Genomic DNA, 26,404 nt, shown 5'->3' with positions numbered 1-26,404 from the left:
AATGCATGCTCCCACAAGCAGAAGACTCCAAAGCTTTCATAGGAGGTGTGCAAGGAAGAAACCTATAATCGCAAGGAAAACCTGAAGGTCAGATTAAAGTTTTCAAGAGAGAACGAAGAAGAAAATCTACCGTTATTCCAGGAAATGCTCCTGAGGAGGAAACATACTGTGTACACAGGGCTGGCCCAAGTAGAACATGATATAAAGCTTGTCCTCCTGTTCAAAACATCAGCAATAGTGTTTTAATCCAGATGTGGTGGAATCTTAAAGCAGTCAGAGATAATTGGTTATTATTTGCTGAGGCAAGTTTATGGAGAATTTGAAACTGAAACACAAATGTTAAATCATCAGACTGTAACCGTGGTAACTCAAGAATCACATTAAGATTATTTTTTACACTTTTTTTTAAAAGTTCCTTTAAATGTTAAAACATTTTAATTTATCATTGCCTAAACCACCTAAATTTGATAGCTTGATTTGGTAAAATAATTTTCTATAAAAAATAAACATTTTAGATGGTCTGTTTAAACTCAAGCATGTATGGGAAAGTCATGACAGTCTGGGGCCCCTTAGATGTGGCTTAGTTTGCTTATACCTTTGGCTGGCTCCGAGTCTACATGCAGATTTAACCTTGAAATTAGGTCTGTTGGCCCCTGAGACAAGATTTTCATCAGCAGCACCCCTTGTCCATGCCACTGTCTATCAGACACATACCATGTATTGTTACATATAAACCTCATGGATATTCATTCCATTCCCTGCTCACAGGAAACACCCCATAATTGTGCATGAAGTTGGTATGTGCGGAGGATGGATGGAGGCGGTGCTCTGCAGGCAGCAGAAGGCAGGCAGCGGGCTGGGCAGGGCGGCTCCAGAGACCGCAGTCAGTGAGCGCAGCGGCGGAGAAACATCCAGCTAGAGGAGGGGATACAGACACGGAGGAGCAACACGAGAACTGGTGACGGGGTCACCGTGACACCGCCTGTGAACAGCGGGGAAACACACCGGCGTTTTTATTCCATGTACTTTTAGACGCAGGTGAGTGTTGTTGTTTTTCTCGTTTCTGGTGCTTGGAGCTGTCACCCCGCCTGTCCAGCTAACTAGCGGATGATGCCTCTCCCCTCCTCGGCCCTGGCTAGCTCCCCTCCTACCGCTGGTTAAATTAGTCAGCTTTGTATGAGCCCTGACAGTAACTAGCCATTTGATGGTTCTGCTCTAATCCTGCGGCTAAATTCAGGGCCCATACAGAGTTAACAAGCAACTTAAGCTTCTTATGCTGTTTGACTCTGTGGCTTAATGCTTGTTATTGGCTAACCATTGGCTAGCTTAGCAGTACTGTTGGCTCTTGTTTCATTGGGTCCAGGCTTTCTAACAGGGGCTTGTTCTTTAATGACAGCTCACACACATTGTTCCTTTTTATGAAAACAACATGGGTTTTGCATAATTTTATGCTCTGTTATAGAGATTTTTATGGTTTGACTCCTTAAAATTGTATGTGGCAACAAGTATCTTGGTTTACATCCAGAATAAACAACATTTAAGTCCAACACTCTCTATCAGTCCAGGATGGTGAGGCCATGAAGGCAAATGGCACCAACACGAGTGCCAGTTCATTTCCATACAGCTAATTTACCTGAATCACAAATCAGGACAACCTGCTTAGCTGTCCAGAGCACCTTGAAATAAAGCTGTGCTGTTGTTTGATGCAGGTTGGATAACCTCTGATGAGCACACAGATTCAGTCATGTCAATTTTGTTTTTTTATTTCACTCAGGGCTTTGGAGAAGGGCTTCCACTACACGTTTAAATTTTCTTTTTTTTTTTTTTTATGTTGGGTGAGTCAAATAAAAATGTGAGGTGTACATTCAGACTTAATACTTCCACGTTTTGGTGGAGTTATGCCTTTTAAGTCTTTTGGTGTCGACCTCTGCAAGCTTTGTGCATATCAAGAGTGAAACATGAACCCACTTTATGTTTTGTAATACCAGAGTAGAAATGTTGCCACTGATTTTCAATTATTTGTCGAGTAATGATTGCAGTTTTCTGGCCAATCACTAATCTTTAAAAGGCATGACCTGCTTTTTAAGAAGCCTTTTTTTTCATAACTGTCAGGTGTTATAAGGTCAGAATACAAGTTCGGTGCTCCAATCTGATTTCATAGAAAAACATTGGACAGTACTTGTGAAACAATACTAACTTGTTTCAACTTCACATGTGGTAGTGTTCTTAAATATAAAGAGGTAGGTAAGTTTGGTTTCACATATGTAAGCATCAGGCAATCTCTCAAAATGAAGGAAATCAACCTGCCCCTAATTGTAGGCCAGGACTTTGACTGGACCTATTCTAACACATGGATATGCTTTGATTTAAACCTGGGGGGGTGAACTTCGACCTGGTTGACAGTGACATGGAGCGTCTAACAAGTTTTTGATCCCATCCATCTTTCCATTAACTATGATCAGCCTTCATAGTCATGTTAAAGAATTTCAGTTTCCTTTCTCCTCATAATTATGCATTACTTTGTGTTGTTTTTGACATTAAGTCCCAATAAAATGCATGTAGGTTTTAATATGACAAGCTGGAAAGCTGAAAGGATGTGAATCCCGTCCCAAGGTACTCTAAATACAGATTTTGACTCGCATTCAAGCTATTCAACATGTGTCACTGCTATTGTTCTGCTTGACTCAACTATCTTTTATCTCGATCTTTGAGTTTAAAAGCAACAATGAACACTAATCAGCATGATTTCCTCAGCTCGTCTTGTAATTGTGCCAAATTTAGGCATGTAGGCTCATTTTTTGATTTGCGGTCACTGTTTAAAAGTTAATGAGTAAACTGTAAAAACACAGTAACTAAAATTAGATCATCTTGTTACAAATGAAGCATGGTCACAGTACATAATTACAGCCTCTGTTTTCCAAATGGAGAAACGACACTCATAAGATGAAATGCTCCTGAGCTCTGTGGGCATTTAAAGAATGAACTGTATCTAAATGCAAATATTTTTATTGGGATTTTACATTTTGCTGTGGTTAAAGTTCAGTGTGGCAGTATTTATTTTGTTTAGTTTAATTTATGGCTGCATAAAGATACAATGGCCTACGAAGTAATAATCAGCGTGGATAAAACTCATCATGCATCCACAAAAAAATTTCAAATTAATATGTAAATAACAAGCTGAACAGAAAAAAAACTTGTTGTAAATAACAGATTGTGTGGTTGTTTTAAATCTAGAGATGGTTAGATGTGTGCTAGACGTACTTGTTGATTTGTTGCTGCGTTAGGAGCCACCATCTTGCCAGTTCTGGGTTTAGAATCTCAATGAAACACATTTTACTTTTTCTGGTTTGAGTAACAAAAGACAACAGTTTATAATTTTTTTTTTATTTTTATGAGGTATTATGCTGTGAAAAAGTATTTTGTCCTTCCATATTTCTTTTGTTTTTGCATTTTCATCCATCTTGCATGTTTCAGATCATCAAACAAATCTATGTATAAAACAAATGTAACGCAAATTAATACAACAATTTGATCCTAACACATGATGCTGATTTATTCAAGGACAATTAGGCGTTCAACCCAAACTGGCTCTGTATGAAAATTTAATTTACCTGCTTGTTAAATCATTAAATCATTTTTTGGTTTAGTTTTGGTCACATAGTCAACCAGTAATCCAGGCGTGATTACTGCTTGACCTGCAGAATCTAGAAATTCTTTGAGTAGAACCCGTCTGAAAACAGGAAGTAGGCTAACAGATCTCAAAAAGCAACTCATCATGCGCTGACCTGGAGCAATTTTTTTGTAGGGCCTGGTTAGGTTGGATCCTTTTTTCCCCCCTTAATGTCTGATTTTTATATTTTTTTAATTCAAAACTACATTTTGTATTTACTATAATTATCTTTATTTGTATGTGAGCCTACTGATTTTTCCCAGTATTGCGCATCAGATAAAAACATGTTGTTTTCTACAATGATTCTGACCAGATTTGCTTGCAAATTTGATTTTATTTACTCACTTATCAAAGTATTTTCTTTTTTGTCCGTTTTGTTAAGTGGTTTATGTTGTTTACTGTAAGCTGCTGCCATGACGAGGCCATTGCTCCTAAAATGGAGATGACACCTAAAAAACTAGCTGGCTTTACTGCACATTTAGTCACTTTTTTAAATTTAAAAACTACTGTACATCTATTTAAATTTACAGTGACGTGTGATAGTATTTAGGTCCGCCTTATATAATGATGCTTAATTTATAAGATGTTCTCAGCAGAGAGCTAAAGTGGCAGAAAACAGATGGTTGTCTTGATAAAAGTTAATGAATAAAATGCAGTTTTAATGAGCCCATTTTCTTTTCATAACTTGTTTTCCCCCAGTCTGCTGCAGTGGGCTCAGGCTTTTGTTTTGCCTAACTTCTTAAACTTCTAAAAAATTTATATATATACGTATATAATACAGGACAGCTGTGATGTTGGTTGCTTCCCTGGTCTTTTGTGTTTATCTTCCCTGCTCCTGTCCCTCCAGCTTGATCACCATGACGGCTGAAGAAACTATAAATGTGAAGGAGGTGGAGATCATCAAGGTGATACTGGACTTCCTCCACTCCAAGAAGCTGCACATCAGCATGCTCGCTCTGGAAAAGGAGAGCGGCGTCATCAATGGACTCTACTCAGACGACATGTTGTTCCTCAGGTAAATCAGCTGCACACCGATTATGTGTGTCCAACGTTTCTGACTCTATCTGCTACATTCAGATAGAGTCCTTTGACCTGAATCAAATTGGACATCTGGTCTTAATTGAAGCCAACATGTCTTACTGTTGAATGCATTTTTGAGAAATTTTCTTCTAGTGTGAATAGTTTCTCTCTCTTTCATTTACTTTGGTCTTTTTAAAACTTTCCTTAAGAAATATTAGTTTATAGAGATGAATGACCCTAACCCTAACCCAAAAGTTATTTTCTGCAGATTTTCTTTCCACATCAGAGCTAAAAATGGGAAAACTGTTTGGTTTTGTTTCAGGCAGCTGATCCTTGATGGCCAGTGGGATGAGGTCCTGCAGTTCATTCAGCCTCTTGAGTGCATGGACAAGTTTGACAGGAAAAGGTGAGCCAATCTGGTTTTTAATGTCTCCAGTTTGTCAATTTTTGATATTTTTTGTTGGGTTTGATGAAGCTGTGTACAGTAATTATGCACCTTTATCATGTGAATATAAAATACAGAAACGTTCTCCTCAGGTTTCGTTACATCATCCTGAAGCAGAAGTTTCTGGAGGCCCTGTGTGTGAATAATGCCATGTCTGCTGAAGACGAGCCACAGCATGTAAGTCCAAATCTGGAGCCAGATTACAATTTAAAGAACCTTCCACCCTTACTGGCACTGCTGGTAAGGATGTGTAAAATAATCTTTTATTGCAGTTGTATAATCTCTTATAGAAAAAAATACAATTTAGTACATTTATAACAAAACCCTCCAAATATCAAAAGTGAAATATTTTGATTCAACTACAAAATAAAAACCTACAGGTTTCCATTTACTAACGGTTTGCAAGTTTTTCACTCAGTTGTTACAGGGATAAATATTTGCAATAAAACTGCTGACAGCTCCCAAAATTCAGCTTTTGTCATCAAATTTAAATCTAAAGTGATACCAAGACCTGTGGTGTCATGTGTTTGTTGTTTTGGTCTTGCTGCTGAGTAGCGTGTGTTTTATGTTGCTAGCTGGAGTTCACCATGCAGGAAGCGGTGAAGTGCCTCCACGCTCTGGAAGAGTTCTGCCCATCCAAAGATGACTACAGCAAACTGTGTCTGCTGCTGACGCTGCCTCGCCTCACAAACCACGCTGAGTTCAAGGTGAGACTCCTAGGCTGTTTTCACCCCTGATGGTCCAACAGATTCGGTTTGATTGGGGTCCAAAATTGCAACATGAGTAATGATTTTAGTGGTCGTAGGATTTTTCATTTCGGTTTTTTTTGGCAAAAAACTGCAAAAAATCGGTCTTTTGGTTTTTTCACTACAGCAAGTGAAAAAACCACTACAGGAAGACTCATGCTTTTGTTTTGGTTGTTTTCACCCAGAATGCCTTGCAGTATAGTTCGTTTCCTGCTTTTGGAGCACACTCCGGTCCACTCTGCATTCACATTTGCATTCATACTACATCAGAGTTCACTTGAACCGAACTGAAACCTAGGTTTTTAGGCGGACCAGATTTTGCTCTTATGGTCCACATCAGGGTTCAGTTGCTCATTCGCTCCTCCCCAAATGAACTGAACTTTCTGGGAAAATGAACTAGAGTTCAGTTAAAGAGGAATTAGTAGGGCTGGTGGGAGGAGACCCATATTTTTACAGATTAAGACTTTAAAAAACATTACAGGTACATCTAGATTTTAACTGGATACTTGTTTGTTGTGTATTGGGAATAAATGACCTGTAAACTTGTTTCTTTTTGCTAAAATAACAGTCCAATAGCTTGTAACTTTAATTATTTTTTCCTCCCTCAGGACTGGAATCCCAGTACAGCCAGAGTGCAGTGCTTTGAGGAGGCCTGCAACATGGTGGCCGAGTTTATTCCCGCAGACAGGAAGCTGAGTGAAGCCGGCTTTAAGGCCAGCGGGGATCGCCTCTTTCAGCTGCTTCTCAAAGGAGTCCTGTATGAATGCTGTGTGGAGTTCTGCCAGGTGGGAACTACTGAAGATGTATGCTGGACTGGGTTGTTCTGTTTACAATGATTAACATTCGGGCTTTTTTTGTGTGTGTGCAGAGCAAGGCAACAGGCGAGGAGATAACAGAGAGCGAGGTCCTTCTGGGTGTCGACATGCTGTGCGGTAACGGCTGCGACGATCTGGACCTGTCGCTGCTCTCCTGGATGCAGAACCTCTCCCACAGTGTTTTCACCTGCGCCTTTGAACAGAAGCAGCTCAACATCCATGTTGACCGCTTGGTCAAGCCATCTAAGACCGGCTATGCCGACCTGCTCACGCCGCTCATCAGCAAACTCTCCCCGTACCCTTCCTCTCCGCTTCGGCGCCCTCAGTCTGCAGACACCTACATGACCCGGTCTTTGAACCCAGCTCTGGATGGGTTGTCCTACGGCTTGTCGGGCCAAGATAAGAGGGCGAGTGGCGGGGAGATTGCGCCAGGAAAAGGGGTCTCTCCTATGTCTCACTCCTTTGCAAACTTCCACTATCCAGGAGCAGGAGGACAGAACCTGAGCCGGAGTCTGATGATGGAAAGCTCCGACTGCCACAGCATCTTCGAGGAATCCCCTGAAACGTAAGAAATCCGATTATCAGAATCTGATGATTTTGGGCCAGAACGGCCGTGATGTGTGATGTGCCCGTCAGAAACAAAAAATCCAATCTTTTCCAGCCAGTGAACACACCGTAGCTAGAAAATAATTGATTGGTTTAACACCAACACTCTTCAGTATGGAAGTTATTAAATCAAGAAGACTTTAAGTAAGATCTTGTCAGCAGGAGATTGACGTTTGAAAAGGAAATCAGAGGAAGCAGAAAATCTGTTTGCAGCTTCAGTGAAAGATGAAACAATAAACCTGGACATATAAAATAGACTTTAAATGCATTGACTCTGCATTAGAATGACAATACTCCTATGCTAAGAGTTGTTAAAGGCTTGTTGTTTTTCTGCATGGGGAAATCTGTGTTCTTCAACATTTAGATGATTTCTTTATTAGGAACCAAAAAGAAACTAACAATAATATTTATACTTCCTAAAGCTAAATCAGAATTGGCTAAATTCAGTATTCATAGACTATAGTGTCAGAAAACTGAAGATCTATACAAAACCAGGGTCTCATGAAAGTGTAAAAATACAGTATGTAATAATGTTGGCAAGTGTTGCCATAGTGATAGGATTTGTGATAAATCTAAAAGATCTTTATCTCAACAGTGTTAATGTCTTTCTGTTCTGGGATCATGGCAAACAGATGACATGCAGTTTCTTAATGACTTCACTCCCCACCACCTCTCACTTCTCAACCATTTTCATGCTGCATTAAACAAGCATCACTAAAATCTATTATTAGCATATCCAGCTAAAATGCATGATATTTATTGAATACTTATTTTAGTTCAAGCTGTTTGCTGTGACAGCATATATTGCTAGGTCTCTAAATTTGCTAAATATTTTGCTGTCTGATCCATCAATATCTACAAATATCTGTCAGGAAAAAAAGCATTTTTGTTGTGATTATTTGGGATTTACTAAATCGGTGATTCCAGGTTTTAGCCGATGTTCTAATGCTGCGGTCTTTTTGCATGTGCAGATCCAGAACCGACACACCCGTAGATAAGATGTTGAGCTCTGGTGCAGCTCAGAACGCGCGGCCCGCCTCGGCTCCAGGCGAGGACGCACCGACGGCTGAATCTGCTGACAGGAATGAGGTGAATGTTTGTCCTGATGGAGTGCTGCCGAATAATGTCTTTGTTGTTTTTATTTATTCAATGGATGAGTTCTGCCTGCAGTAACGATGTCGGTTCTGATTAATCTGAATCGATCTACGTTAGTGTCACTAATGAAGAGGGAAGTTCATCCTGCATAATGAGGGTGCCTCTATTTGCTTTGAAAACTGACCAAAACAAAAAAAAGAACTGGTAGTAACTTATCTGTGTCTCAAAGATGTCATATTTTAGACTTTGATGAAAAATCTACAAAGTGTTTCAACCTGTTTAGCTGATAAATAATCAGCTTAATGAGGCTGCATGTCATTAGGGATCAGTGACTCAGTGGCTGAGCTACATAAATGGGTCATCAATGCCCTTGTGTTTGCTTTAAATGGGGAGTTGTGTTTGTTTGCTTCAATTGTACCTATTGTGAGCCCCTTTGTGTTTCCCTTTATCTTCAGTTAAGTCATTTATTGTAAGTTTATATAAAACTAAAACTTAATTGTCAGTGTCAAACAAAGATTCACATGAAGACCGGAGGCAGAGACCTGAGTACGAGCCTCTGAGGTCTCTTTCATATCTCAGCTTTCTCCTTCTTGTTTTCCTCTGTGCCTCTTTCCCACGTCTGGCACAAAGCCAGGCTCTGGCCTCTCCCCAAACATTCAGTCAATCTGTTCCCATCGGCTCAGCAGGGCAGGAAGCAGACGACAGAGCGGGGAAGTGACCTGTCCTCAGCTCTCTGTATCACCCTCTTCCCTCCCCTTTATACCTGAGCTGACAGGAGAGGTGAAGAGTTCACAAAGCAGCCTTTGAAATTTCCAGATTGAGACTCGAAAATGCTCTAGTTTTTCTTTAAATGGGGGATGTGTGGGAAAGTATGAAACTTGCTTTAGTCATTTTTCTTGTCTGGACAAAAAAGGAAATAAATAAAAAACAAAAAGTAAGAAAATAGAATTCAGAAAAATGTTTTTTTTTAGACTATCTAGAATACTAAAAATGTAAGTCTCTCAATATCTTTTTACAGTGATTTATCTATTCCTTAATATCAATGTCACAACTTCATTTTTTTTACAAACAGAATACAGGTGTCAAAGGTCATGAGCTGTGCTCTTATTGACACATCTGTGTGTCATAGATCTTGAAAGTAGACCTAATCTTAGTTTTGTTGTTTCATTATTAGTTGAGATAATTCAATCAGACTAGGTTTTTGTGTTTCTTCTTAAATGCCCAGAAGGTTGTAAATTTGTGTTGGATCTCTGTTTAATTAAATCGACATATCAGACAGTGACTAAAACATCAATAAAATGAAATACATCAGAAGTGTTTGTTAAATGGTTCAATCTCTAAGGAAACCTCAGTTGTTCTCTGTCTCCTTGAACAAAATAACAGCAGGAATTTATTTCCATCTCTTTAAAACAGTCAACCGTGTCATTCCTGCTCAAACCAAATCCATTCATTATGCCTCAAACAAATTGTGCTTTGAAAATGAATGACTACATTTCTCATGTGCGCCGTGCTCTGTCCTCAGTTACGGGAGTCGACTGAGAAGTACGAGGAGTTTTACCGGCAGCGGCTGCGTGTGCAGCAGCACCTGGAGCAGAAGCAGCAGCAGAGGCAGATGTACCAGCAGATGCTGCTGGAGGGAGGCGTCCAGCAGGACCCTCCACCCAGCGACATGCAGCATAGCCTCACCGAGAAGTTCCTGAACAGGTACGGACACAGCAGGACCTTCGACTTCTTGTATTTCACTTGAGAATTACGTATTTCATATGACACATCTAATGAAATATGACATGTGATAGCATCTTGCTATCATGATCAAAATGTAGATCCTGTAACATATTTGCTTCATATTAATTTAAATATTGCTTTCTATAAAAGTATCTGTTTTCTAGGACAACGTTCAAATCATCTTAATAAATGATGATTGTCATAATTGAATTAGAAAATTATAATTTAGTTGAAAATTGTGTATTTGTGTCATTGATTGGACTGTAGTGTATTTACACCATAGGTGCATCCTGGTGAATCATCACAGACAAGAGAGCACCTTTATTTTCATAATCGTCACATCTTTTATGAAATTTAAAGATGGTTTAGCAAGATGCGATTAAACTATTTTGATTTGTATTTTTGTTATATAAATCAGATAGCAGTTTGATGGCAATGAAATACAAAGAAAGAAAAAAAAATGGTATGTGCAAATGAGCTGGTGGTATGGATTGTGCCGTGATAACATGGCGGAGGGAGCATCATGCTGTGGGGATGAATTTTTTCTTCAGCAGTGATAGGGAAGCTAGTTCGAATTAAAACGAAAAACAGGACAATCTTGGAAGAAAAACATAAGAAGCTGCGAAAAACACGAGCCTGGGGTTAAAGGTTCACCTTCCAGCATGAACACACAACCAGACTTGCACTAGAATTACGTGGTAGAGCAAATCATTTTCATATGCTGGAAATGTCCAGGTAATGTTTGCAATGAAATCCTGCAAATGGTGGATCTACAGAGTGTTGATTCAGGGGGGCTGAACACAAACAAAAACAATTCTTTTCAGTTTTGTTGGGTTTTTTTTGCAGAATCTAAAAAAAATCTCGTGCATCCTTTTTCTTCTCACATCTATGTTCCACTTTGTATTCATTATGTAACGTCTACAGTTTGTAAAGAAGCAGGGAAAGACGTCGGCGCTCTTCAGACTCGGCTTGTTAGAAGCCGTGTTAATTTTTGAATGGTGTTGTCGAACAAAAGAGGCGCAGCTGTCAGAAAGCATAAAGTTGACACATTAAAGGCCTTGAGAATAATGGGTCCCACTGAGGCCCCCCCTCACGTGGCGCAGCCCCCTCCAGGCTGTGCGGCACCATCTGCCCCCGGGCTTCTGCACCACCTGGGAACTCTCACTTTAAGTGTTAAAATCCTGCTTAATAACTATATTTTCACATGCGAAGACTTGAAGGTAATCCGACTCCAGTAGATTTACAGAAACACAATTATTTAAAAAGAAGAAAGAAAAATGTATAAACTTGTTTTTAAGTTCTTTCAGCAGGACAAAACATGTTTGATTTAGTCTTCCTCCCAGTCCTCCACCTACCATAAATCTCCCTAGTCTCTGTTGACTTCTACATTATTCAGAGGGGTGACTGTGCATAATGAAATCTTTTTTTTTGTCCTCTTATTTCTTGTTTTTACTAGATACTGCTGCCTCTATGTCAGCCTGTACAAAAAAGTAAAAAAAATCTCCCCCTTTATTTCCAAAAAAAGTTAAACTGAAATAAATATGCTGTGAGAGCAAGGTGTGATGTGCCTTTGCTCTTGCAGGTCCATTCAGAAGCTGGAGGAGCTCAATGTGGGAATGGAGAACCTGGGAGAGGAGGTGAAATCTCTGACCCAGCAGTGCAACGGGAACTGGGAACACGCCTGCCTCCGAGGACAACAACAACCCTCCATCTGTGACCCCGGAGCAGAACCGGAGCTGCGGGGGAGGGGTGGTGAGCAGCACCCCGCAGCGCAGCAGTAGGGGGCCGGGTCGTCTCGTCTCCAAATGAGTCCCCTGTGCTCTCAAGGTTGGTGGGATTTTTTTAATGTTCCCACTTGCACGCCTTTGTTTAATGAAAGTATTTCTGAGGTGGGTTTTTTTTGTTTGTATTTTTTTGACAGTGGACAGAAACCGAAAGGTCACCAGAGCGACTCGCCTGGCTCTTTAACCCGGAGCAAAGAGGTGGGGATGCACTAAAAACACTCAGCAAAAATGAAATAGTAATACGTACAGGACATCCACAGCTGTTGGGGTTGCTATCCCCCACACCATAAAGTGTTTAATTATTCAAACTGAGATGTTGCTGTTCTTTTCAGGGTGATAAACCAAATGACCTGTTTGTACCAGTGCACACTTTAGAGGACACTCAGGCCGTCCGAGCCGTTGCCTTTCACCCGTCTGGCGCTCTCTACGCTGTGGGATCCAACTCCAAAACACTGCGAGTGTGCGCCTATCCAGACAAACTCAACTCAAGGTAGCACACCACATTTTCAAATGGAGCTGATCTGGAAGTCTCTCCAGATGCACACAATGCTGTGAAATGACGTTTTACTCACAAGCCAACTTCATCTGTGTTGTTTCATGTTTTATTCAATGTACAGACAATTGAATTGGGACTAAATGTTAACATGGGGAAATATTATTTTAAAATGTTGTGTGTAATTTTGAAATGGAGCTTGATAGGTTATTGTAGGAGTGACATAAAATGAACTGAGTTGATGGTTTTAGTTTTAAACTGAGCTATGAAATAAAACAGACAAGTTTAAAAAAAGGAAAAAACTGTAATAAAAAAAATAAAAATTCATAATTTTTAGCAGTTAAGCCAATGTTGCTCATTGCTGCTCTCTGCTCTGTAGTGTTTCCAGTCCAACTAAAGCAGCCGGTGGTTCGCTTCAAGAGGAACAAACACCACAAAGGCTCCATCTACTGCGTGGCCTGGAGTCACTGCGGACAGCTGCTGGCTACAGGCTCCAACGACAAATATGTCAAAGTCCTGCCGTTCAGCGCAGAGACGTGCAACGCCACAGGTCAGAGCTCTCCCCGACATTACGCTATAGAGTCAACTTTGTGAAAATCAAACTTTGATTTGTGTGTCTCTGTTATCCAGGGCCGGACTTGGAGTTTAGCATGCATGACGGCACCATCAGAGACCTGGCCTTCATGGAGGGGCCGGAAAGTGGAGGAGCCATCCTGATCAGCGCTGGAGCCGGAGACTGCAACATCTACACTACCGACTGCCAGAGGGGGCAAGGGCTGCACGCGCTCAGTGGACACACAGGTGCCCCAAGAGATTTACCTCTGCACCTCTCTGCATGAGCTTAAACATAAAGGTGTGGAGTCATAAAGCAAAGGTACTATGATTATTGTTTTATTTGGTCTGTCCAGGTCACATTTTGTCTCTGTACACCTGGGGAGGCTGGATGATTGCTTCGGGCTCCCAGGATAAGACGGTGCGCTTCTGGGACCTCAGGGTGCCCAGCTGTGTGAGAGTTGTGGGAACTGCTTTCCACGGCTCAGGTCTGTGTTTATTTTGGTGCAAGCTGGTGCTTCTTGGAGAAAAATTCAAAGTATTAACTGGACTTCATGTCTTCTTCACTGAACAGGCAGTCCTGTCGCCTCTGTAGCGGTAGATCCAAGCGGCCGTCTCCTAGCAACAGGACAGGAAGACAGCGCCTGCATGCTGTATGACATCAGAGGAGGACGGATTGTCCAGGTGTACCGGCCCCACACAAGCGACGTCCGATCCGTCAGATTTTCCCCCGGAGCGCACTACCTGCTCACCGGTTCCTATGACACAAAGGTCATGGTCACCAACCTTCAAGGTACGTCTGTGGAAACGGTGCAGGATGCATTCTGTCGGTTTGGTGTGGAAAAAGCGAAGTTGAACGTCTCTGTGTTGTGTTTCTAGGTGACCTGACCAAACAGCTGCCCCAGACTGTGGTGGGAGAGCACGGCGACAAGGTGATTCAGTGTCGCTGGCACACGCAGGACCTGTCCTTCCTCTCATCGTCTGCTGACCGCACCGTCACTTTGTGGACACACAACCCCTAATATAAAACAAGATGTAGAAGATGTGCACTAAAACGATGCTTCTCTTCCTTTATGAATAGTCATGTCCCTGCTGCGTGCTCACACAAACTGCTAAATCAATCTTTCTTTTCGACTAAACCAAATGGACAAACATCAGAAGCACATGCTGCATGTTCCTTATCATCCTAAGGGTTAAAATATTGGTTTGTTCTCCTTTAAATTGCTGAACCCATGCGAGTCATCTTGTTTTCACTCTTTGCACACACACACACACGTTTCCTTCTGCATGTCCTTTTCACCGAGAAATTGTTGGGGTTTAACGAGATACGAGTTGGTGTTTGTTTTTTTTTTTGTCCCTGATGGTGCCTTCTCAGTCTCCATAACAAAAACAATACTACGCTCATTTATAGAATTCACTGTAAAGAATTTGTACATTCCTTCTCTTGCATATCGTTTCCTAACAGCTGCCCTAACGCTGCTATTGTTGAGGTAGAGAAAAACTGATGTAACATGTAGTATTTCTGTCAGTTGCAAGCTCCTCGCATCTGGTTCTGCAGATATTGTTGTACTATCCGAGGTTGTCGCTAACGTCGACGTATCCCAACGCATTGCCGCAGCCCAGAATGTGTAAATTAGCTGCTGAGTTGGTTTAATTTGGAATCGGTGTGTTGTTTTTGTGTTGCAGTGGCTTGCTTGCAATGAAGGACCTTTTTAATATTCCAGCATCGAGGAGATGTACAGTATTCAGATATCGGTTGCACATCCCATCATTCCTTTTTTTCCTCAGTGGTGAGCTTCGGTTTGTCTGCTGCTGTTGTGGTGTATTAACAGTAGGTGTCAGTCTTGGTCTAACCATATGCACAATGACATCTGGATGGAAGCACGGGTGCTTTTAATATTTATTTGGGGCATATGCATTGTTTTTATATATTATTTTTTTCATTAACATTGTCTTGTAGCAGTCAGATTTACTTAAAAAGTTTTTTGTTATTCTAGAGTATATTGTTTTCTGAGATGAGGCCAAACTAACACATAGATTTATTTATTTCAGTGTTAATGTATGTATGTACAGTTATTTGTTTTTGACATGCTAGTGGCTCTTAAATTGAGCCTTTCTAATTCTTGTTTTTAAAAGTAACTTAAATGAACTGAAGCTTGAGGTCAAGTTGCCGGTACGTTCAATAAAGTGTCTTTTCCAAAAAAAAATAACAGGACTTCTACAGCAATGTTTTTATTTCTGAACTCATTCAAACATTTCATACAAAATAGCAAAGATTCATCTTGTTTTTTTTAAATGAGATTTTAAAACTTTTTATTTGAAAGTATTTGGAAACTACCCATATACACGCCTCTGTTTTCAAACAAACTCATTCACGAATGTGATCTTCAGAAGATTATTCAGGGACAGCAGTAAACAGAAATGTAAAAAAGGTACAATAAATACAAACGTAGCTGCAGTTGTGCATTGAAAAATACACTAAGATGAAATGAAATTCATTCATAAAGAACCATTCTAAACAACAAAAAAGGAGTCCGTAAAGCTACTGCTGAAATTGTTGGTGTGCAAGTTGTGCGAAACAAGTTGAGATTTTTTCCTTATTCTGTACAATGTTTACAGTGCTTTGTTTTGTCCAAAAGGACAAATGTAACGACACAAAAGAGTTGTACTTTGAGTTAGTCGCGTCATAGTTCACAACTTCATGAGATTAAAAAAAAAAAGATTTTATTTTTGTCCCGTTTTAGTGCTTTGTTTAGTCCGAGCTGGATCTGGCTGCAGAAGGCAACGTGACGCGTTGCTCATCCATTCGTTTGGCCTGAGAGCGCATGATGAGGCTGAAGAAGTCCTCGTCGGGGACGGTCGGTCCTCGGACCGGAGGCAGGGGGAGGGGCGCAGCGCTGGTCGTCCAAGCGGGAACCCTGGGAGAACAGAAGTTAGTTTGACATTTTAGTCTGGGAAGGCAAGTCTGCTGGCCAATCAAGCAATTATGTCATGGTAATAAATGGCCATTAAAAATAAAAATCCAGGCGAGTTAATTCTGATGTCTCCATTACAGGAGTGGCTTAAAACACTTCAACGCTTTTGTCTTGGTTCTGCACTTTAGACTTTGTAGTAAGCCAGAACGTTGAGTAAAAATAAAAGCCCAAAATGAACTTTGAGATCTAAATAAATAATCACCTGGCATTTGACGAGCATATCAAAGAAATCCTCATCAGGCTCGGCGTTGTCAGCGTTGGCCATCAGGTGGTTCAACACGGCCTGGTTGCTGCTCTGATTTAGTCTCAGACCAGGCAGGCTTCCCCCGGCGGCCGCTGATTCCTCCAGCCGTCTGCCAGACGATCCTGCTACGTTCACAGACTCTGAAACAGCTGCAGATTTTTTAAAAAGTATGAATAAACATGAAGCATCACTGAGGATTTTCTAAATTTTGTCTACACCGACTACATTGACCCACATTTCCTGATGGTTCTGGGGGGCGAATCCGGCCCGCTGTTTAACGACAACCTGCTGCCTCTGTCCTGAACTGAGCAGCGCTGGTCATCCATGCGGTTGCTCTGGAAACGGCTCAGGAGGTCAAAAAATCCTTCATCTCCAAGCATTTCAGGAGTGAGTCGCTGGTTTACAAAGAAAACAAGAAGTTACAAACAGAAAAGAACTGATTGGGTTTGATGATGATTATTAAAGAAAAGAAATGAATCCTGTGCTGCATACTTTCTGTGGTCCCTGTGTGGATGTCTGACTGGTGTCCAGTGTGTTGCTGGTGTCCTGGAGGACCTTAGTGGAGCCTCCTATCTTGTACTTCTTCCCCCGCAGGCGGCTGACAAAGAACAGCTTGGAGGAGCTCTTGGTCAGAGACGGTTTGGACTGCTTGGTCAGGATGTCACTGCTCCACTTCTGACCCTTCAAAAACACAACTAACCTGATTAGCAGCATTAGTAGCTGATGAAAACAGAAACTTGTAGCTTATCTTATTTTTGTCTTACATTCATCTTGTCCGGAGTGAGTTTCACCAGCTCTAGGTTCTCCATGCTGTGTCGTCTGCTCATCCTGGGCTTTGCCCCTGCGAAACGTCAACGTAACATGAACGAAAACAGAAAAAACCTCGATGGACAGTCCAGGATCTTCAGATGGAGATTCAATAAAAACAGCAGTAAATACAGTATCTTACCTGCAGTAGGTGACTCTCCTAGCAATTTTACTGAGTAGAAATCAAGCTTAGTTGGTATTAGATGCTGAAGCTAGCGGCTAGTCTGAGACCAAAATGAATTTTTACCTTCTTAAAACCGATCCCCTCTCAAAAAAATGTCACAGTGGTTAATGTAAATGCTATTAGGACCAGTAGGCTGCAGGTTTCATTTGAATTTTTTTTTTTTTTTTAGACCGTGAAATAATTTACTATTTACTTACTCATGAAATGAAGGTTGAAGACAGTGAGTTATTAATGATCTTCCTGTGTGAAACATGTGCAAAGGTTCTAGTCACAGCACAGAAGCAACCTGGTGTGGAATGTATAAATATAGAGCTAGATGAATGCTAATTTGTTGTATTATACACCACCTTGCTGTTGTGAGGCAGTTTCTCAGACTGAAAACACTTTATATGCTCTGTTCTCAGTCCGTGTTTCATACGGGGAGAGCACTCAGCACCTCCATTTCTCATGTAGACAATTATAAACTTCAAAGCAAGTAAGCGCTTGAGGCAGAGTCGACGTCCTTTAAAAGGCTCCTGTAAAAACGTTAACTCATCTCAGACAAATGTCAGCTTCAGCTTCTGGGATCAACTCGTCTGGCCTGAAACTAAATGGAACCAACTGCAGGTGGGCTATTTATCACTTATAAACTTTGAACTCCCTTTAAGAAACGAAGAACTGTGATTTTGGGGGTTTTACCATGCAGGTTGTGGTCTATCTCCTTATTTTCCGACAGCGTGGAGTTGTTTGTGCTGTAGCTCAGACCCAAAACTGTCTGGAGATCCGAGACATTCATACGAGCGGTCAGCTCCCCACTCCTGTCTCCGGTCTGGAAGGAAGCAGAAAACACCAGCCAGGTAAACCCAGTGAGGATCAAATGTTGCAAAATAACAATCAAACTGCTCTTTTCAGGATTTCTGCAAGTTTTTTTTATTTTCAAGTTCAGTGATTTTCTTCTTAAAGCACAGCTTCAATAAGGTTACTTGAAACAACTTCTAACTATTAAAAATCTCATATTACACTTTTCTACACCAAATGAGCAAGTAGAGAGAAATTTATTATTTATTTCAATTACCCAAATAATTAATTTCTTACTAAAACATAAGCCTGCTTATTGTGAAAATGAAAATTAATAATTAAAAAAATAGAAGAAATGAACAAATGTGCAAATTCAAAGTGCCAATTAAATTAAAGACCTATTATGGAAAATCTGGACGTCTTTAAGACTTTTTAAAGCTGCAGTTTGTAACAGTTTTGTAGAAGTTTTTCACATATTAGAACTGTTACTACGTCATGACAGTATGACAGGAGACTGATAATTTGTGAAAAAAAATAAAGCTCCATTGCCTACTTCCTATTGTCCTACCGCCATCTTCAGAAGTTCACGGTTTGGTCAGAAACAACCAATCAGGGCCAGGAGGAGGGTCTTAGCACTGTCAATTATGCTGATGTATGCGCTGCATCTATGTTAATGGTGGAAAAACATTAGCATAGCTTACCGTAGCAGGAAAATCGCTTATCCGCCATCATCGGTACATGCTAACTAGCCTGAATGCTTGCCTGAGCAGTCAGAGCAAGCTCCACTGTAAGAAAGAAGCTGTGGCGTAGCAGAGAGCAAAGGGGAGGTTGTGAGCAACAGCATACACAAGGGTGATTAACAGCGCTAAAATCCTCCTCCTGGCTCAGACTGGTTGTTTCTTTTTTTGATATATAAACGTTACCTACTGCTGGTTTGCGGCCTAAACTTAACATGAAGACCATTAAAACTTGCAGAAGTTTTCCGCTGCTTTGGCTCTGTGAAGCACCTCTTTGCAGATCTCAAGATGCTTCTCAGCGAAGTGCATGGCTTGATCGTGGTTCCCTAGTGCAGTGTGGGCATTTCCAAGACTCCAGCATGCTCGACCCTCGCCAATCCTACAAAAAGATCAAATTAAGCACATAAATCTATTTACAGACCAAGGCCAAGATAAAGCAGACACAGAGTGTTCGTACCGGTCGTTGAGGTCCTGAGCTATGATGAGGTGTTTCAGGTGATAGTCTATGGCTCTCTCATAGTCCTGCAGTAGTGTGTAGGTGTTCCCCAGACTGTAGCAGGCCTGCGCCTCCACAGCTCGGTCCTTCAGCTGCCTCGCCAGCTGCAGCGACCTCCTGGCAAACGAAAGGGCAAGCTGCTTCAGTCTGAGGTCATTTTACTGTTCCTTTCCACATCAAAAGCTCTAAATCTTCGGGGAAGCATCAGTCGAGGAACAATGCATAACGTCACATACGAAGGAGACGGCCTCTTTTTAGATGTGAATGCCGTTTCATTCACAGAGAAATGTTTAGAACAGCTTGGACAGAACAGGAAAAACAGAGGCTGATTGTGAAGCATTGTGTTAAAAGTGAGGGAGATTTTGTAGCATTGCTGCAACACTTAATTTAAGTAGAACTTTGCTTTACATCTCTACACTCAATGTATTTTACACGCGGAAAATATTCATAAATAAATCTGATTATTTATTTGTCCAATAAATAAAAAATCTGAGAAGTGCGTTGTGCATTTGCCTTTTGAGCCACGTCGCTACTACTTTTAGTTTTAGTGATAATGCTTGTAAGGTTTACATGCGTGTACGTGATGTGGCTTACTTGTAATGCTCAGCTGCCACTTCAAATTCCCCCAGAAAGATGAAAGCGTTTCCCAGGTTACAGTAAGCCCGTCGTTCTGCTGATCGATCGCCAAACTCCTTCGCTATCAGCAGACGCTGAAAGCACAGCATAAAGTATTTCAGTCACCATCAATGTTCACTGATAAAACATAAATTGAGAGAGAGGGTTGTCAGAGTTTCCCCTCCCACCTGTTCATGAGAGGTCACAGCTTTGCCAAAGTTTCCCAGCAGGTAATGTGTGTTGCCAAGGTTACCATAAGTTCGACCCTGAGCAGCCCGATCCCCGAGCTCCTTCACTATCGCCAGGTTTGCTCTAAAGATTCACAACAAACAAATTCTTCAGTTTAGATAAAGGGATTCTGTTGCTGAAATATGTGGAACTATGACTCTTGAGTCCTTACTCGTAGAACTCAGCTGCTTTCTTCAACTGCCGTCATGACTTCTTCTGGGAAATCTCCAGGCTCAGCCCCACTCCAACAAATACTTTTGCCTTTGGCGTGGTACACATTTCCAAAATTATAGAGCGCTCGCGCCTGCCCGATCTGACGAGAGAAAAGGAAACATGCCCAGGGTGAGGTGTGGTTTTCTTAAAAAGCCGGAACAGAAACTCTAATATATTTGAATGCGACGGGTTGTAATGACGGGTTTCTCACCTTGTCATTTATGTCCCTCGCTATGTCCAAATGCCTCTGACAGCAAACCACAGCCTCATCAAACCGACCCAGCACTTTCAATGTGTTGCCGAGGTTTCCACTGGCTTTAGCTTCTCCAAGCAGATCACCAATGGTTCTAAGAGTCAATAACTAAAGGTCAATAAATAAAAGTGCATATTTAAAGGGTAGTTGGTCTCTTGTTAAAAGTGCATCCAACCTTGTCAAGGTGAGATCGTGTCGGTGGAACTCCAGAGCCTTGGCGTAGTCATGCAGATGGAAGTAGGCATTACCCAGCTGGCTGTAGATGGCACTGAGCACCTGCAGGTCCTCTGTGCCCACCTGGATTGCAGCTTCGAAAAAGGAGACGCCCGCTCTGTAGTCACCCACCTTACAGAGCCGCTCACCCTCCAACGCCAGCTCCAGGCAGGAAACCTCCATCCTACAGAAGAAAAAGGCGATCAAAATAAAAATAAAACTCTCCAATCTGTGTAATCTGGTCTAGCCTTAAAACAAAAATATGTAAAGAGATTTAACTTGGTAGAATCTCATAAAAAAAAAGTATTGACTGTGCAGAAAAAACGCCCAGGACTTTTGTGGCTAAACTCTAACATCAAACTGTCAACTTCTCTGCGTAGCAGGGAAACAAACATTCGTTCAAAGCGAAGAGCTTTTCATCGGGGACTTTTTCAGAGCCTCTTCCTTCCATCTACAGAAAACAATGGATCCAACTGGAGCTTGTTTATTATGGTAGGTCTCACATCCGTTCGGACTGCCCCAAAAAGCAGTTTCTCTCACAGCAAAAACTCAAAATCCTACAATGTTTTCTTATATCTGGAAACTTTTCTGAAATAGGAACTAGAAGTCAAATATGCCTTAAGAGCTGAAACCAGATGTTTACATAAACTGCACAAAAAAGAGAGAAAACATTTTTTCTGCTTCACTTCCTGTTTTCGGTTCGTTAAGAACAGCAGAATTATTTTTACTAACTAAATGTTGGAATGATGAGAGAATGTTTCATTACGTTCTTCAAACTCATAAGTTTAAATATGCAGGGTTACTATGGGATAGCAGAGGTCATGTTGTCAAGGATTTGTAAAAGAAATCAGCCAAGATATTCAGAAAGAGAAAAGTGGACCTGCACAAGTCCGGTTCATCCTTGGATACAATTTTCTAATGCATGAAGGCTAAATGTTCACAATTATGTAAAAGTATGAACTTCACTGAGTTATCCAACTATCAGCAACAAAAAAACCAAGGACACATAAAGAACTAAATTTTTGACGACATGTCCTGTGGTCTGATTCACAGAATAAATGGCTGTCGCAAGAAAAAAAAAAATATGCAAAAATATCAAATCAAGCAGGACATCAGTCAGGAGGTGAAAGCTTGGACTCAAATTGATCTTCAAAACCAGAAATAACCTGATGAATTAGGTAAGTGGGTAAAGGATTTCAAAGTCAATTGTTTTTTTTAGAGCGGCCATCACAAAGACCAGATCACAATCCATTAGTCTTTATTCGGCCATTAAAAAAGTATAAATATTTGCTGTGACCTGAATCAGTCATTATTAAAAAAATAAAAAACAGACCAAGGACTGGGATCCTCAGATGATGTTACGGCTTTTATACGAGCTGCAATGTTCCTCTGTGCTGACGCAGATCGCCAATCACAGTAACTTCTCTCACCATCAGGCAGGCTATAATTTGGCAACAAAAGCAAAGACGATATCCTGAACAGTCAAAGCTCAGCTCAGCAGTCTTAATCCTTAAATGAGAGGAGAATGCCTTTGTTTACAACTAACCCTACGCATTATACCATTAGACTCTACAGCTGTGGCAAATGGCAGCCTACCTGCCGGCTTTCCGTGCCTTACAGCAACAACAGCAGCGGCACATGGAACACCTGAGTGGCATCTGCTGAGAATTTCCCTTGGAAAGGAAACGGCACTTCCACACAGCAGCTCCTTGTCTTTTTCTGAAGCATGGACAACCTTCTTTACCCTGGATCTACCAACCAGCTCTCATCAAAAGCGCTTAATAAAAAACGTGCTTATTGCTAATTTAAAAAATAAAAAAAAAAGGTTAAAAATAAGCAGTAAGATCAAACGCATTAGCCATCTGACGTCATGGAGATATCTGAGCCCAGGAATAAAGTTCAAGGAGACGCCTGGGGTGTTGTCACAGCATTAACTTCCACTGCATGGCCACGAGGAACTCGTTCGATCAGCACTTTCTCGGCTAATCTGCCCGTCTTTCCTTGGTGTGTTCTGTCTCCTGGTGACCTGGTCACCTGAGATTACGTCTGCGAAGTATGCAGTTGACAGATTATGGAGCTGGAGAACACTAAGTAGCTTGATTAGAGCTGTCAGACTCTGCTCCGTGGTCTAATAGAATCAATTCATTGACGTTAACCATCCGGTTTGGAGAAGTCAGCTCTCCCACCCCCAATGAAGGCTAGGCATAGATGTCCCCTGTCCAGACAAACTGGACACACATGTGGGCACACACAAAGCAAGCTAGGATTAATTTTTCAGGGCTTTTTAAATATTTACACCAGGCAGGAGCAGGACACACCTGCTGCAGGAGCCATTTACCCAAGTTCGCAGGGACAGCGGGTTTGTTTGAGAAGCTCATCTGCTTTGTGTCAAGGTCGCAAACAAGTTTTCCAAGCTCATATTCAACTTTAGCTTCTATCCTTCCATTGTAAACAGCAGCACATCCTCAGCAAGTTACAAGGCAGATCTGTGTAGTTAAAGACGTTTTCTACAAATAACCTAAAACACAGCCACATTTATAAGGGTGAAGAAGCTGAGGAGCTTCTTCATACTTCCAACACTGACTGAACTTTAGGCTAAGAGACGTAAACTTCCTACCTGTAGCGGACATGAAAGGGCTGCTCCTCAGTTCGCATGCTAACCACTGAACCGCCGGTATCCATCGTAGTGCATAATATGAGGGAAAATCCAAGCTTCGTTCCCGAAAAAATGGTTGCGATTAAAAAATAAAACAAGTCAGATGAAAAAATAAAAGGTAAAGCAAAACAAACAAAAAAAAAAAACAAGTCGAGGTCAAAAAGACTTGGGGGGGAAAAAGTCACTAACTTTGACAAAATCTGCAACTATCGCTCTGCTGAGTGTAAACTTGGAGACGTAAAATCATGAGTGCTAGAGCCGAAGAGTCCTGAGAGTGAGTCCACACAGCTGCTTTCGTATATTGTGTGTTTTGCGTCACTGCCTCTCTGTGAAGAGAACACAAGATGCTGTATGTGAAGCCTCTTTCTGGCTACGAGCTTCCATGGCAACACCAACCAAACAGCAGTGTGCACAAGTGGGGCAGGCAGGAAGGGAGAGAGAGCGGGGCGGGATAAAAACAAGGATGGGACCGGTTCAGCCGAGCTGTCAGACTAAAAGACAGTGACTCAGTTCATCCAAGCTTGGACTGCGTGCGTGTGCGTGGGTGTGTGTGTGTGAGAGAGAGAGCGCTCTAAAGTTGCACCAAGGTGACAAAGCTGCAAATGTCTCAGCATGCACTGCTTGCAAGCAGAGTGGAGGAAAAAATGCCAATGCAGTGTCAAAAAAAAAATGGTAAAAAAAGAAAGAGTGTCTAGGAACCTGTTGCATGGAAAACTGTAAAAAGCAAAACATTCAAACCCAAAAAGTCATCCACTACAGAAGAAGAGAAGATCCAAAGAGTGGCTGCATAAAGTAAAGACCCAAGCCAGCCATTACCTAAGTTCTCCATGAGGTCATATAAGCCACCATTAAATGCTTCCCCCCGGCTTAAAAAATAGTGCCCCACCCCTCTCATACACACACACACTGCATACACACACAAAGAGAAATGGAGCAGAAAAGTTATTTAGTAAATGGGCTAAATTTTCAGTTTTAGGTATTAAGAAACTGCTAAACAGATTGCACAGGTTTGAAGTGAAAGAAAAGCTTAAATATTATTATTCTAAAATATAAATCTTAAAAAGTGTGGTCTGGATTTGTATTCAACCCCATGAATCCTTTATAGGACCAACTTTCACTGTAATTCCAGCTACAAGACTTCTTGGCTATGAGTGGTGTCCAAATGATCAGTTTGGTCATCCTGTTACTTCTGCTGCTACATGAATGATCATAACAGGAGTTAATTCTCAGGATTTTGCAGAACATGCTCCCACATATTATTAGAAGTGCTTGTCATTGGATGATCCATCCTCTGCTGTTTTTATGTGCCAATGGGGATGTGTTCCTTTCTTGCTCTTTTAACTTTGCTTTAACCAGAACAAATAATACCCGAGTAAATGTTCATAAAAAAGAGAAAAAAGCTCTAATAATAATGACCTTATGGGAGATAAGGACTAAGTCTTTTTAAAGACATGAGAACAGATGTCATTACATTTTGAAAACATGGTAGTTGAGATAGTTGTGGTCTATTTTCTTTGGGCCTCAAAGAACTAAAATTACTGCCTCGGACAACCAAATCTAAATATGGGTACACCACTATTACACAGTGAGTCTACGCCTGCATCAAAACAAAAGACAGAAATAACTCAGCAAGTTCATGGATACTGACCGGTAATTCTTCCACACAGGGACAGGAAATCTGGAAAGCCTGGAAGGAAAAATAAGACCATGATTACCTTACCATCTAACAAACCTTTAATTCTCCCCTCCACATGATTTTGAACTTTTTCCCCACATGTAAAATAACACAGGATTTGGCCCCTTGTAGTGTGTGATATACCAAACTTTTTTTATGTACTAAAAAGAGCCATCTACCATGACACATTTCATACTGACCACCCATTCAACTGTAACCATCAACCAATGCTTTGATAGCTGACAATTCAGAGAATTTTTCTATATTGTATATTCTCCTAATAATGTGCTGCAAGCATTTGTGGCTGTATGACTCCAATAAATCAATGCCCACAAACCACCAGTCACTCAGTTATTTTGGTTTGATTGTGTAGTGCTGCACAATCTATTGAATTAGGCATTTAAGCATGTTAAAAAAACAGCAATTGCAAATGTTTTTCACTGCCCTACCAAGGGTAGTAGTTTAATTTAACTAAAATACATATTATTATATGATCTACTTTGCACAACCTTTCAGTCAGTGATTAGCTGCATAACCAGTAACCTGACCTGTAGTATGTTCAGATTAAATCTTTGCCTGTTCATGCTTTTATAACTGAATTACAAGCGTGACATGATGCGAAATATAACTGGGGCCTCTCAATAAAAAACAGCGGTGTAAGCGGGTATACCACGATCCAACAGGTTTATTTACAAAGTACAAACTACTCAACTTTTAAACTTTGCTTTATCTAATATGCATGCGTCTGAAAAAATACCAGCTTCATCCAAAGTTATTTCTCTGGGCTTAGAAGCATATAGTAAACGTCAAGCTTTCACTGCGTAGTGGTCTGTCTCTCTTCACGTCAAGTAAAAGTTCAGTTTGTGGGCAAATATTGCAGGGAGTTCACTCATCCCGTTGCAGCTACAGGTTAGCCACTTTAGCCGCTACACTTACGTTAAACGATCCAGCTCGAACAATGGTGACTTCTCTTGTTCTTTTCTGTAATTTCTCACAAGATTACAACGCCGAACTGCTTAAAATCCAATGTCCTTATCTTAAAGAATAAAGTGTGACGAAAACAATCAACTGCAACCTTATTCTATAACTTTGCTAAAACTTCGGTAAACCTCCAGTTTAAAGACATCATTGTAGCTATATTGCTAGTGTTCTATGTTTTCTTGAAGTAACCAATCAGAACTTGGAATTCAAAGATAGCCACGCCCCGAACAGCAGTTATTGGACCAATAGATTTGAATAGAAAAGATGTGACGTGTTGTAATAATTCAGCTCAGTGTCAGTTTTGTCGCGCCTTTTACTTCTGTTTTTTGACAACTGCTGTCTTGTTTATAGTGTAGAGACGATACGTTCACGGTAACGAAGATATTTGTGTGGATAATG

The 26,404-nt window shown here is 41.0% G+C and overlaps 2 protein-coding genes across 2 annotated transcripts; one reads left to right on the top strand and one right to left on the bottom strand.

Moving 5' to 3' along the window:
* The first annotated feature begins 842 nt into the window (after positions 1 to 842).
* On the top strand, positions 843 to 15,147 carry wdr47a (WD repeat domain 47a). The gene is given in 20 exon segments (XM_032565645.1): positions 843 to 1,038; positions 4,518 to 4,685; positions 5,013 to 5,096; positions 5,228 to 5,312; positions 5,711 to 5,842; positions 6,490 to 6,666; positions 6,750 to 7,261; positions 8,274 to 8,391; positions 9,920 to 10,101; positions 11,705 to 11,792; positions 11,794 to 11,898; positions 11,900 to 11,949; positions 12,044 to 12,104; positions 12,239 to 12,396; positions 12,779 to 12,794; positions 12,796 to 12,949; positions 13,030 to 13,200; positions 13,308 to 13,439; positions 13,526 to 13,744; positions 13,831 to 15,147. Coding segments are annotated over 19 exon segments (2,745 nt in total). The 5' UTR covers positions 843 to 1,038; positions 4,518 to 4,527; the 3' UTR covers positions 13,974 to 15,147.
* Positions 15,148 to 15,167: 20 nt separating this feature from the next.
* gpsm2 (G protein signaling modulator 2) lies at positions 15,168 to 26,171 on the bottom strand. Its single transcript, XM_032565646.1, is given in 18 exon segments — positions 15,168 to 15,823; positions 15,825 to 15,869; positions 16,129 to 16,319; positions 16,406 to 16,565; positions 16,663 to 16,851; positions 16,935 to 17,011; positions 17,840 to 17,969; positions 18,946 to 19,054; positions 19,133 to 19,288; positions 19,766 to 19,881; positions 19,975 to 20,098; positions 20,187 to 20,212; positions 20,214 to 20,327; positions 20,439 to 20,574; positions 20,656 to 20,877; positions 23,311 to 23,675; positions 24,998 to 25,036; positions 25,961 to 26,171. Coding segments are annotated over 16 exon segments (1,980 nt in total). The 5' UTR covers positions 23,376 to 23,675; positions 24,998 to 25,036; positions 25,961 to 26,171; the 3' UTR covers positions 15,168 to 15,703.
* Between the last annotated feature and the right edge of the window lie 233 nt (positions 26,172 to 26,404).

This window comes from Xiphophorus hellerii, chromosome 6 (genome assembly GCF_003331165.1).
Source record: "Xiphophorus hellerii strain 12219 chromosome 6, Xiphophorus_hellerii-4.1, whole genome shotgun sequence".
Classification (NCBI taxonomy): Eukaryota; Metazoa; Chordata; class Actinopteri; order Cyprinodontiformes; family Poeciliidae; genus Xiphophorus; species Xiphophorus hellerii.
This window is presented reverse-complemented; position numbering and strand designations above follow the sequence as displayed.